This window comes from Prosopis cineraria, unplaced genomic scaffold (genome assembly GCF_029017545.1).
Source record: "Prosopis cineraria cultivar Desert tree isolate PC_DT_omini unplaced genomic scaffold, ASM2901754v1 PC2, whole genome shotgun sequence".
In the NCBI taxonomy this organism is placed as follows: domain Eukaryota; kingdom Viridiplantae; phylum Streptophyta; class Magnoliopsida; order Fabales; family Fabaceae; genus Prosopis; species Prosopis cineraria.
In genome coordinates, this window is record NW_026555333.1 from 47,859,287 (window position 1) to 47,871,640 (window position 12,354).

A 12,354-nucleotide genomic window follows, 5' to 3' on the forward strand; every position below is an offset into this window, starting at 1 on the left:
CACGCACAAAGTTTTAATATAAAATTGTTCACTGTTTGTAATTGAATTTACTCTATGCATATGCTTTTTTCTTAATATTTTATACTGAATTATGTTGATTGATATGTTACTGGGGGAGATTATAGAATTAAAGCGTCTCACAATCTGAAAATACTTTTATTAAAATTAAAATAAAAAGTAATAAACTGTTGGATTCGCAAAAATTACGTTTCCCCAATCAGGGTCCTTCGTTGTAATTTTCTTCTAATTTCGGACCTCAGCATCTGAATCTGGCACTGCCACCAGAACCAAAACCCATCGACAAGTCTTCGCCTCAGCGCGCCCTCACTCAGACACACGCCCCGCGCGTTAATTGGCACACCGACCTAGAGAACCTTACCATCTGAATGAAAGCTTTTCAAAATCCAAACACTGTTTATTCTTCGATTGGGCATGGATTTACAGAAAAATCTCCAGTCGAGGCCTTCTACTTCTTCTTCGAGTGCTTTTATTCCGCCACACCGCACCCAACTTCACCCTCGGATGATCTCAGTCTATTCTTCTCCGCCTCACCCGAACCTTCAGCCAAATTCTAACAGGCAATCAACCAAATGGCTCATCCTTGCCGCCTCTCTTTGCACCGTCCCTTTCTTGTTCTACCTCTTCACTACCGCGCAAAAAATCCACACCTCTTCCAAATTCGCTGAGCCAAAGTCTACATTCTTCGGACTTGTTATCAATGCGGGTTCCTCGTATACCAAAATCAACGTCTTCGAGTTTCTCGGGGAGGGTCGGATTCCCTTCCTTGACGAGGCTGGGTCGAACTCGATGAAGATTGGGGTTGGATTGATGGATTTTGCAGGGGACCCTGATGGGGCCGGAGCCTCCATTGTGCAGCTAGTCGAGTTTGCTAAGCAGCAAGTCCCGAAGAAGGAGTGGGGAAGGACTAAGGTTCAGTTGATAGCCACGCCGGAGTTGGAGAATTTGAGTGTAGATGTGAGGGAGAAGATATTGGACTCTTGCAGACAGTTTCTAAGGTCGTCCGCGTTTTTGTTCAAGGATGAATGGACACGAGTAATTCGAGGTAATGTCGTTGTTGGTTCTTCTGTGATTTTAATCTGTTGCCCAATGTTGGTGCGAGCAGTGATGATTTAAAAGGAACCCCGGTAATAATTGAGATCATGATATTAGGCATGCAGGAAGTCTGCTAAAAATTGATGATTTTGGTGCATTTTAATAATGACTAACTGGTGCTAACAGTCTATGGTTACTTCGATAAATGAGGAAAATAATATTAAAAAGTGGCGGTTTCTGCTCCCGATGATGGACGAACTGATAAAACAGTTGCGCTCTGATTGGCTATTGGCTTCTAATCCCAAGAGATGGATGGCAAGTCACTTGATCAGTGATTACCCAATGGCTCGTGTTGTGTGATGTTTGGTGTTTTCTCTCAACTGTGCGCATTGGGTGATGCAATTATCTTACCATCTTGTGCGGAGTGTTTGGCTTTACTGGAGTGGACAACAAGAAGATATATTTTAAGGATTTCTACTTTTTAAGAGTTCACTTTTGAAGTGTTTGTTTCATTACTGCTCTACTTCCTTACTTCCTTTGTCTTTTTTGGACCTTTTAGATTCTTATGATTATTTAATGTGATAACGTTTTTATTCCCTCTGTGATTAAATCTCATGCACTATTACTTCTATGAAAGAAAAATGAAATAGAATAGATTCATCAGATTGAATTGATTCATTTGTCTTGATTTATATGAACCATTTCTATAATTTGTAATCCATTGTCCTACTAGGGAAAAAATTGTTCTAGAATTTAAAAATTCAAAGCTGCCTCTTAGGTAAAGTTGTTCGTTTGGGTATACTTCTAGAGAAAAAGCACAACCGGAATTTTTCTATATTCAAATATCTCGCACTGCTATATTCTTAATCAAAGCAACTAAAAATGAAAGTTTTAGAGCTTTATCATCCATATCACTCATATACAACAATAAAATTAGGAAGGAACTTTAGTTATCTTATCAAGAAGGGTTTTCTAGTCTTCCGTTCTGCCTATAACTTTCCTGCACTTCTCCCTGTTTTGGGGTCATTTGTGCTTAAGCCATGTTTTGCTCCATTCTGAGCTGTGTTGGGGTGTGTTCGAACCTTAATTTCCCCCCTATCTTTGTTCTATGTATGTTGGAGTTGGACATGTGTTAAACTTTTATGACAGTGTCAGTAATGGATGCATAACTTACCCGTTGGTTGGTGCTTTTGTAAGTTAAAACACCCATTTCTCTTGATATTTGCATCATGTGTAAGGATAGCTTTGAATTAGGTGCTCATCCTTGTGTACACTGATGTTATAGTGAAATGAACAGTGTTGTTGTAGAACATTGAGTGTGTGTTTGGTCTTTGGAGATTTTTCTTATGGAAAGGTTCCAATTGTTTGAAAGTAAAAGGGAGGCTAAAATAAACTGTGGGAAGTTTTTGAGGTCTTACAACATCTTTGGTTGGGGAGGAAGTGTGGAACTCTCTAATTTTTAAGGATTCTCTTTGCATTCTGAGGAGTTGTGGTAAAGGATAGTGTATATGCCCTTATTTTAATATTTTTCTCTTGATCTTTTTAAGGGGCTAGCCTGCTTGATTGCAAAGATATTGGGCTGTTTTACTGTCTTTTTTTAGTTAACAAGTTTAAGTCATTCTTATATTATTGCTCTCCTTTAATTTTGATTTCTTTTCAGAGGTTCTTTACTCTCCTGTTTTGCAATTTTGTCTCACTTAATGACATTTTCTTTTCTTTTCTTTTTGTCTCTTTTCTATAAGAAAAACCTCAAATTTCTTTGAATACTGGTTTCAGAAACATTTAATTATTATTCTTAACGCTTCTTATAGTTAACTGTTAAACATGGAAAACAGTAGGCTGTGCTAATCCGCTCTACATGAATCTGTATCTAAAAATTCCACTTTCCACAGTGGTCACCAATGTGAAAATTCAAACTTCAGTTAATATTATTAAGTGGCAATAGGAAGATATACTTTTGGAGCTGGCATATTGGTCAAATTATTTACACCCGAATCTGCTCCTTTTCTTACGTATCTGTATTCAACTGTTGAACTTTTATTGAAAGAGATTAAAGGGAAAAAAGAAATATGGGTTATTACAACTGTGGTGGAGGTCAATGGAGGAGGAAAGAGAATAGAGACCCGTTATTTATACCTGGCCATGTTGATATTGCTTACACAGAAGTTATAACAAATTAATTTATTATTTTTTGAAATGTTGTTTTGATTACTGTTGCTTTCTGGTGGGCTTGAGCTTTTTTCATGTTAATGAGAAACTATATACTCATAACACAGGTGAAGAGCAAGGTATCTCTTCTTGGGTTGCTGCAAATTATGCTCTTGGAAACTTGGGACGTGAGCCTCAAGAAACTGCTGGAATAGTTCAACTTGGTGGGGATTCTTTGCAGGTTTTCTCATTCACTAATTTACAGTTTAATTCATGTATGCATGAATCTAAATTTTTCATTATTACTCATTTCTCCTTAAACACTTGTATGACTAGATTGCGGGCTTGTGCTTTGTGCGGAGCTTGAGATAAGATGCACTGTTTATAACTAATGAACAGTGTTGTTTTCTGATGATTTTATACTATATAGATTTATCCATACATGCTTTACATCTGTTTGTAACATGTGATAGAATATCAACTTGTTGGACAAGGTTCTGCCTGTGTTCATTTTGTAGACTTATTGCCTCAGTACAGAGAGATGTAATTGGTTAAAAAATGCACACATTTTTGGTTTTCTTCTTCTTTTTTTTAAACTTTTATTTTTAACTGATACATGACAGATTTGTCGGGATGAAGTGCGAAGTAATGTTGGTTGACATGTTTGGGCAAAGTGTTTTCAATTTGTGTGAGAATTTTGTTCTTCTAAAGGTGCTGAATACATATATGAAGTACACTGGTATTTGTAGGTCACATTGGCGTTGTTAAATTCAAAGTCAGTACAGCCTTCCCAGACTATTAAATTGTCTGGAGTTACCTACAATCTCTATACTCAGAGTTGGCCCGAACTTGGCCAGGTATCTCCCTGCTCTTTCCAAGTTTATAGATTATATGCCTGTTTCAAAGTGTTGGATGATGTGTTCTATTTATTTATTGTTTACTTGCTGTCAACTGATGTCATAAAGAAATTTAAGTTTTGTATTTCCTTCATCTTCCCACATTAAGGTTCCAAGAAACCATCACCAGAATGGCCAGAAGCCTACTCTTGGAAGATTGAAAGGGCTCTCACATAATGGTTTTCAAGCCACGCTACCTGAGACCACTGTGAGGACCCACCTGAGCTATAGCCTATACCCCACATGCCCATCCTCTAATGAGAAGACCTAAAGTGCCTGATGCCATCCTCTAGAAAGTAGACCACCTAGGTTGCCTAGTGACTTACTCTAGTTACCAGATTCCTTGGAAGACTAAAATATCTCACTTTGCTAGCTGGGCAAGATTCCTAGGAGAAGTATGAGATTGAATTGGACGTTGGAAGCTCATGCCTATTGGGATGCTAGCTAGAGAAATTCTTGTCCAGTTCAATTTGGTTTTTAGATGACGTGCAAAAGCTTTAACTGTACTAGTCTAGCCATTCTCCATTTTGTCAGGGATCAATAGTTGCCCTCACTTCTCCCCTGAGAAATATTACGTGAGAGTGACTTGAAAGGTCTTGATTGACGAAGCTTTTGTGTTGGGCCCAACTCCAGGATACTCTAAATTGGGATGAATGTTTACATTTTTAGAACTGGCTCCTTATCAGTTAAGACAATTTTCTGTTGTAAGCTGTCAAACTCATACCTTTAAGTCCTAATAAAGACTATTACCACTTTCCTTGAATGATGTCCATATCAAAGCCACTCCCTCTCCCTTGTCAATGACAAGACACCTTTATATGACCTTAAATTATCTTATGATCATGCTTAAGCTGCTTTTTAAAGGAGCCCAAATCAGCTTGCTACCTTGATGATTTAATACCCCTCAGCATGATCCTCCGTTGGCCAAATGTTAACCTATCTTCTCTCCACTGCAAATAGATCCACATGACATCATTTAGATTACTAGAATTTCTTGTATTGAAAGTGTTGCTTTACTGATTTTTTTCCAGGGACTCCCCCTCTTTACTACCCATCATTAGACATTTTGCTTATCACACTCGAGAGTTGTTTTTAGCCATAGCCATAAAGGAACTAAACTCATACTTGCTTCATATATGGTTCTGGCCTTTCTCCCAGAGGTACAGTTTATGGTATTTATGGGAACATTTTCCTCTTCTTACCTAAAGAATTGCATGTAAGTGCTCCATTCTGCCTGAATCCAGATTCCCATTATTATCTAGGATTCCTAACATTTTTATATCTCCACTTCTCCTTGAAGGCTTGAACCCACTTGTTACGAGAACATTCTGTTTTTGGCAGTGAATAGGTGTATGCTGGAAGCCATTACTACTACTTGAATGTGTTTTCTTTTGAATGAATTGTTTTCATTGATTGATATCAATTATTTATCCTCATTGAAGCTTTAAGTTTAATGTTCTATTTTAATCGACATTCTTGGACAGGATGTAGCATTGAAATCGTTGGAGGAACTGCTTAATCATAGGGAATCAAAATTTTGTAAGTAATGATTTGGGAACCTACAACCTTCACTTTGTGTAGTACAAAAATGAAGTTTATTTGTTGTATGTTTTTGTAGATGCTAGTACTATAATTGTATTAGTCTTGCAATATCAAACTTGGATGTTGATGGCTCTTTGATACATCTGATATTGGTATGACTAATGCGTATTGGAGTAACCCAGAGTATATTGGAGGGTGACGGAATCATGATCTCATTCCTGCTGAACATGCTTGATTAAGTGGTTTAAAGAAATTGAATGAGAACATTTTACGGTAACAAGTACTAGCAACAAAGTTTTTATATGGTCATTTGAAAAAGTATAATACTCAACAAAACTAAAACTAATATTATAATTATAACTATAATAATAATTATTATTAATGGTAATAGGTGACATTGGTTTTATTGGAAGGTGATAATGCCAATTCATCCTCAGAACCACAGGGCTTTTATTTTTTGCCTCGCAAGTTTCATTGGGGAATTTTGGCCTGAAATAAAGCATTGAATGTTAGGCATTGACAGCACAGTTCTGCTCCAAATTACACATCAGATGTGCCTTCATAGTTGTTTGATGAACATTGCTGTGTCGAATGTTATTACGGGGAGAAAAATTCCATAGATGGTTTCACATAGGAAATTTCCTACTTGTTAGAAGTTGATGATATGAGATGATTTGCTCTAGCAATTGGTTCTATGGCCATTACACTCTTGAAAAATTTTATATAACCAAAAGTAGATTAGGGTTTCAATGCAATTTATTTTAGAAATAATTAAAGGCTATTGTTTGGTGGAATGAAGATTAAGAATACAAATTGATGACAATGTTAGTTTAGATACTAGATCTTGTAAAAATACTAATATTAACACTTAAATACTAATGCATTTCCTATTTCACGTCATCCTTTTTCCGATCAACATCAATGTAAAATATAAAATTTATAATAAGACACACTGTTACAAGACGAATTGTATAACTCATTCTCTATATTCAATGCACTGGGAAATGTGTCTAGTTATGCTTTATGTAAGCACCTAATCGAAGGAAACTGATTCTTTTTCCTTGTTGATCATCTAGAGCTTATGATGTAATCAATGTGGTATCTGGTATGTCTAGGCAGTTGCAACTATGAGCTCCTGTCTTTAGTTGTGGCATTTTTTGATAGTCAATAGTTATGTTATCAATAAGTGGTCAGGAAGGAAAAGGCGGTGTGTTATTAATATTTAGTGGAGTCCCTGTGGTTGAAGATGGCTTAGCATGTGGGGGGGAAAGGGTCATTTGTGTTTATAGAGAAATGTTTTGTGATCTAAAGTTCATGCAAGTCTTTTTGCAAGACCTTGTCAAAAATGCCATTTATGAACTTTCACTCTGAATCAAATGGTACAATCTGATGATTGCCAGTCATTCATTTTTATTGATGCGCAGCTTCAAGATCTATCAGAAACAATATTGGTAACCCTTGCATTCCAAAAGGGTATTCTTGGAACTCTAATGCAAGTTATGTGCATCGCCCAATTGTCCAAGCTGCTGGAAATTATTCTGCATGCAAATCTGAAACTGGGACATTTTTAAAGAGAAGAGAAGGTTTCTTCATATTTTGATATTTTACTATAATCAGTATCTAAGCTATACTTTTGGACCAATTTTGATCACTTCTGCGGCTTGCTAACTTACGTTTTTTATGATGTGTTTCTTGTGGAAGCTTCGTCTATTGTGCTGTTTTTCATTGGATGTTTTTTGTATTTCATCCTTCAAGACTAAATGGCTCAGTGATATAATCTTTTCAATAAATAGCCCTCTATAATTCCATATGCATGCTTTCATATTAAAAAAAGTTATATGCATTTGCTGTCACTGACTGATATACATGCTGCTTAATGACAAAAAAAGAGATTTACAAATTGCCTATGACAAGGCTACTATTGCCGACAAGGCTGCTTGTTCATTGATCATTACTATATTGCTTTGCTTCTTGGCCAACTGCGACCTGCTAAGAAGCAACATGCACTTGATGTTGGTTGCCAACTGATGCTTCAATCTTCATTTTCTTATTGTTCTCAACATTAGAAACTATTAAAATCATTTTTTATCAAATCAAATACAGACATGATGCCTATGGTTGATCGAAATTGCTCGAACCCCTGAAGTAGCATTGTTTTACATTCAGTTCAACTTACTTTAGGACTCGTGATCTGTGTCTTCCTAGGAAAGCTTTCTTAACTGATGGTAAATGGGATTGGAGAGCTCTTATATTTGGGCAATGCTGTTTTCTTCCTTTTAAGTACAGAGAAGATATCCTAGACTGCTTGTCTGTGTTACCTTTTACAGAGATGATATTCACTTGTAATTGTTTCTCTTAATGCAGATAGATGCCAACACCAACCATGTGAAGTTACCTCTTCTTTTCTCAAGTTATCAGGCGTGCAAATTTCTTCAGGAAACTTCTTCTACACCTCTGAGGTTCATATTTGGTGACCTTTGTTTTTTTTTTTTTTTATCATTAGTTGTTCCATTTGCATGGATTTTATAAGCTCATGTATAGAAGTTTTTTGTTAGGGGCACTTAGGCTGTTTGGTTGGAGGGGAGGAGAGGGGAGGGGGGTATCCCCCTAATTTGGGGGGGGGGGGGAGGTTTTGGCAAGGGGAGGGGGGATTTTTTAAAATTTCCCCTCCCCTCCTCTCCCCATAGTTAGTGTGAAAGGTCATACCTGACCTATCATCACTATTTCTGCCTTGGTTGAATGCTTGAGGTTGCTCTATTGCACGATCTAATTATAACCTAATAATTATAATCCAACCTAACCTTTAAGATACAGACAAATAACTAGTAGTGCCAAATGCTAAAATTTGGGGCAAAGTTCTGAGTCACTTGTGACTCTTGCTTCTGTAACATATAGATGGTGTTTGATACATTGGAATTTAGTTTTCCTCGTACTTGGAAACCTATTCATAAAATGTTTGAGTTTATCAAATTTTAAAAATTTATGCATTGTAAGTATCCTATAAGGATATTAATATATATCTATATATATATTTTGTTCATCTTGTGTTCATAAAATATCAAATGCTGCCAGAGCTTCTTAAGAAGATAGAAGAATAGGACAGAGATTTATTTATATTATATTTGCCTATGTTTGCTTCGCTCTTTTCTTCTAGGACAAGGTCTCACCCTCCCCTTTGCGGAAAAATTCACCTTTTTAATGAAATAATGTTTTATTGAGAATATTAAAGATGAAGAAGCTATATGCCATCGCACCCTCATGATATGATCATATGGTATAACTGCCCCTTGGTCATTGATATTTTACTGTATAGATGAACCTTATGGTGTACCTGGATTGATCTAGTATCTTAAGGCCGTATGTTAGATTAAATTTCTCATATATTATAAGGGCTAACTTCATTACTCTGCTCTCCACCCCTTTGAGAGGCTTCTGATGGGACCCTGTGTTTTTTCCCCCTAAGCATGTGCGAACATTATATGAGGTATTAGGAAATTGAGCATTATGTTGAGTTTGCCCCACAGTCATTCTTGCATATATTCCTGCTATTGCTCTCGGCTCAAAAGTTAATAAACGTCTGAGTGGAAATAAGCTATGGCTGGATTCTTCTTTAAAGGTTATAAGGAATGTATAAAGATGAAGCAGAATATAAGAAATACTTGAATAACCTAAATGTATGTAGGTTAACTTCAACAGCAATCTGCATTGGAAGCACATCTACTTGACTCCCCTTACACTCTCTTTGTAGCTGTGCTAAAACGATGCATCTGTTAAATTAGTGACATCATTTCCACGTAATTCAATGTCCTTCAGTTTTTTGGGATGGTTCCTAGGGCTTCTTTGTCTGAACTGGAAGCAGCTGGCCGACATTACTGTGAAGATCATTGGGATGCTCTTAAAAATCAACATAATGAAATTGATGATCTGGATCTATCAAAGTATTGTTTCTCTTCTGCGTATATGGTGGCAATTTTGCATGACGTTTTTGGGATATCTATGGAAGAGAGAAGGTATGCCAACTATGTTCCCAAACAAGCTGGCTAAGCTGAAATTTTTGTAATTGCTGAAGAGATGAAGTAATTAAAATTGGCTCTCTGTTTTTGTGTGTGTGTGGGGAAATGCAAGATTCATATTTTTATTATCGATTGAAAATTTGAATTTAGAAAAATAAGTTGGGGCGATTTTTCAAGAAATGAGTTTAAGTATATGATTGATGACATTTGCAGGATTGGATTTGGAAATCGGAAGGGGACTTTTCACATTGACTGGACCCTTGGATCCTTCATTGTTGAAACGATGACAGAACCCGTTGAATTGGAACCTGTGGACACAGGGCTGATTGTTGGGAATGAATCAGTCACATACTTCTCAATGTTTGCATTTCTTTTTCTATTTGTACTGGCTGCATTCTTTGTACTGCAATGGAGAAAGCCACAATTAAAGACTGTATATGACCTCGAGAAGGGACACTACATTGTTACTCGTGTACCTAGGTAATACTATCATCTGTGCCTTGAATTCATTCTTTTCATTTTAAGATGAAATTTTCAGCTGGTGTATCTCTTGATCAAGCAATATTTGGAAGAGAAAGTATGAACTTTAAAGCAGGGTAACTGTTTGTTTGCAAACTACATCGAAATTATTTTAGAAACTGAAGGGGCAATTTTGTAGAGTGCTTTAGGGTGTATGCTCCTCATTTTTCCTTTTTTTTTTTTTCTTTTTAAAAGATTCGTGAATGCATCTTTTTTAATTTCTTTTCTTTTCTTTTCTTTTCTTTTCTCTTTTTATTTTTGTACTTACTTGAAGCTATAGTGGTAGAACAGGGGCTTTTGATAGCATGAATAATGCACTTGTGTCTGTTATTGAAGGGTGCAAAGAGTCCTGAATTAGACGACTTGGGTAATTAATTCACATTGAAGAACGCTTTTGTGCCATGTTTTGTTGGTGAGTTGTTGTGGACATCTAGTTTTTTAGTTTAGGAGCTATAAGGTATTCTGATGGAACCCTCTATGCTAATAAACTTAAAACAGGCAAAAATACAGAAAAATACACAGAAAATGAGACTAAACAGAATAATGGAGTTGTATTGTCAACAAAATGAACTAAAAGTACAGAGTACATGAAACAACACAAAATACAACCAGTACAACAACAAAAACATAAGTTACACATGAACAAATGATGAAGAAAGATATCTTCCTCCACCCTAATCTGGTATTCGAGAGGTCAGAGTTCTTCTCATCACTTATAATTTTCAAAATACTCCACACCCTCCCTCTGGATGAAAGGAGAGATTTAAAGACCCAAAAAGTTATAAAAAGTTGAACATAATCCTAGCTGAATTTAATCCCTATTCATACATCACTTTGTCCCCCTATAGTCAGGAACCATTGGGTAATTCTCTTATCCACTGGAAGATAATTCTTTAGTTTCTTTCCTACACTATGTCCCTCCATGTACACTATGTTATAGGCCCTAAGAAATGATATATAAATCTGTTCTAATTATTCAGCTCTATCATATTCCAATTCTGCCTCAAGGGGCATGTCTATTGTGGTGAATACTAAGAAATTATCTGGCACGTAATGGGAAGAAAAATATAATGGGAAAAAATAATTTTGATGAAGAATAACTCATATTCTTTTTTTTTTTTTTGATAATGTGAGATAATAATATAAGAGATTTAATTAAATAATTAGTACCATATTTCACAATCCTCAGGCAGCATTTGTCACTCTTGCTTTTGGTTGATGAAAGAATTCATCCACATGTTTGAGCAATGTGCTTATCTTGGATGATGCCTTGGCTCACATTGATGATAATCTATTATTCGTAACTTCGAGAGAGATGACGAGGCTCCTTTTTTGGTTTTTTGGGAGAAGAAGCTACTCGAGCAACTTGCTGTTCTTTGCCAGTTAAAGGCTTTATAGCCCAATTACATGCATGTTTTCCTGTAAATGTCCGTGCTATAATTGATGTCATTTACTTTATGTTATTTCCCCATAAGAAACTCAAATTTATACTTTATGTGATTAAACTCAAGCTTCGTAAGAGTATAACCAAGCAAATCCATTTGATGCCAAAAAAAAAAAACACAGCAAATCCATTTACGATGAATTTAATAGACTTGAAATTAAATTAAAAACACAGGGATGGGCAGTATCCTAGAAAACATCATTCCCTCGAGTCTCTTATATGATTATGAGGTCTCTTTCAAAAATAAAACTTGACCCAAATTATAAGTTGTGGTCATGATATAAAATGATGTCTTATTTTTACTTAAGCAAGGCATAACGAAATTTTCTTTATTTAATAAAAGCATAACTAGAATATTAGGATTTCTTGGACAAATAAAGCCATCAAATAATTTTTCTTTAATTTGTTAAAAAAATGTTTGAACAGGGAACCATAAATTTTAACATCTGACTTGAGAAGTTTTCTGATTGGGATAGCCTGCTAGATAGGTTCACACCGCGGCAAAACCCTTTTTCTGTTTTTATTTATTTAACAGTTATTTATTTATTTATTTTTTTAAAAAAAGCACTCTACATACTACGTTCAACCTTAATCCCTAACTAGTGAAAGGTACCCGTGCCTGGCACAGGTAATTTCAGGAATAATTTATTTTTTAAATTATTTTATGGTAAAAAAAATTTCTCCAATAAGGACAATGGCATGCAATATTTAACCCAATAAACTCACTCCATAATAGAAC

The 12,354-nt window shown here is 35.8% G+C and overlaps 1 protein-coding gene across 2 annotated transcripts; it reads left to right on the plus strand.

Moving 5' to 3' along the window:
• The first annotated feature begins 298 nt into the window (after positions 1-298).
• LOC129303955 (probable apyrase 6) lies at positions 299-10,198 on the plus strand. 2 transcript variants are annotated; one of them, XM_054943549.1, is made up of 8 exons: positions 300-1,063; positions 3,330-3,442; positions 3,951-4,058; positions 5,582-5,636; positions 7,064-7,222; positions 8,004-8,098; positions 9,453-9,649; positions 9,866-10,198. In XM_054943549.1, exons 1-8 carry the CDS (start codon positions 433-435, stop codon positions 10,134-10,136), a joined length of 1,629 nt encoding a protein of 542 aa, XP_054799524.1. In that variant the 5' UTR covers positions 300-432; the 3' UTR covers positions 10,137-10,198. The 2 variants fall into 2 exon arrangements, with proteins under 2 accessions (XP_054799525.1, XP_054799524.1); XM_054943550.1 differs by lacking the exon at positions 7,064-7,222 and having other exon boundaries at positions 299-1,063.
• Positions 10,199-12,354: the final 2,156 nt, after the last annotated feature.

Bases quoted from the DNA above. Each gene is read 5' to 3' on its own strand.
- LOC129303955 (XM_054943549.1), top strand. From the start codon at position 433: ATGGATTTACAGAAAAATCTCCAGTCGAGGCCTTCTACTTCTTCTTCG. The intron at 3,443-3,950 runs GTTTTCTCATTC...TGGTATTTGTAG, and splicing joins TTGGTGGGGATTCTTTGCAG to GTCACATTGGCGTTGTTAAA. The intron at 8,099-9,452 runs GTTCATATTTGG...AATGTCCTTCAG, and splicing joins ACTTCTTCTACACCTCTGAG to TTTTTTGGGATGGTTCCTAG.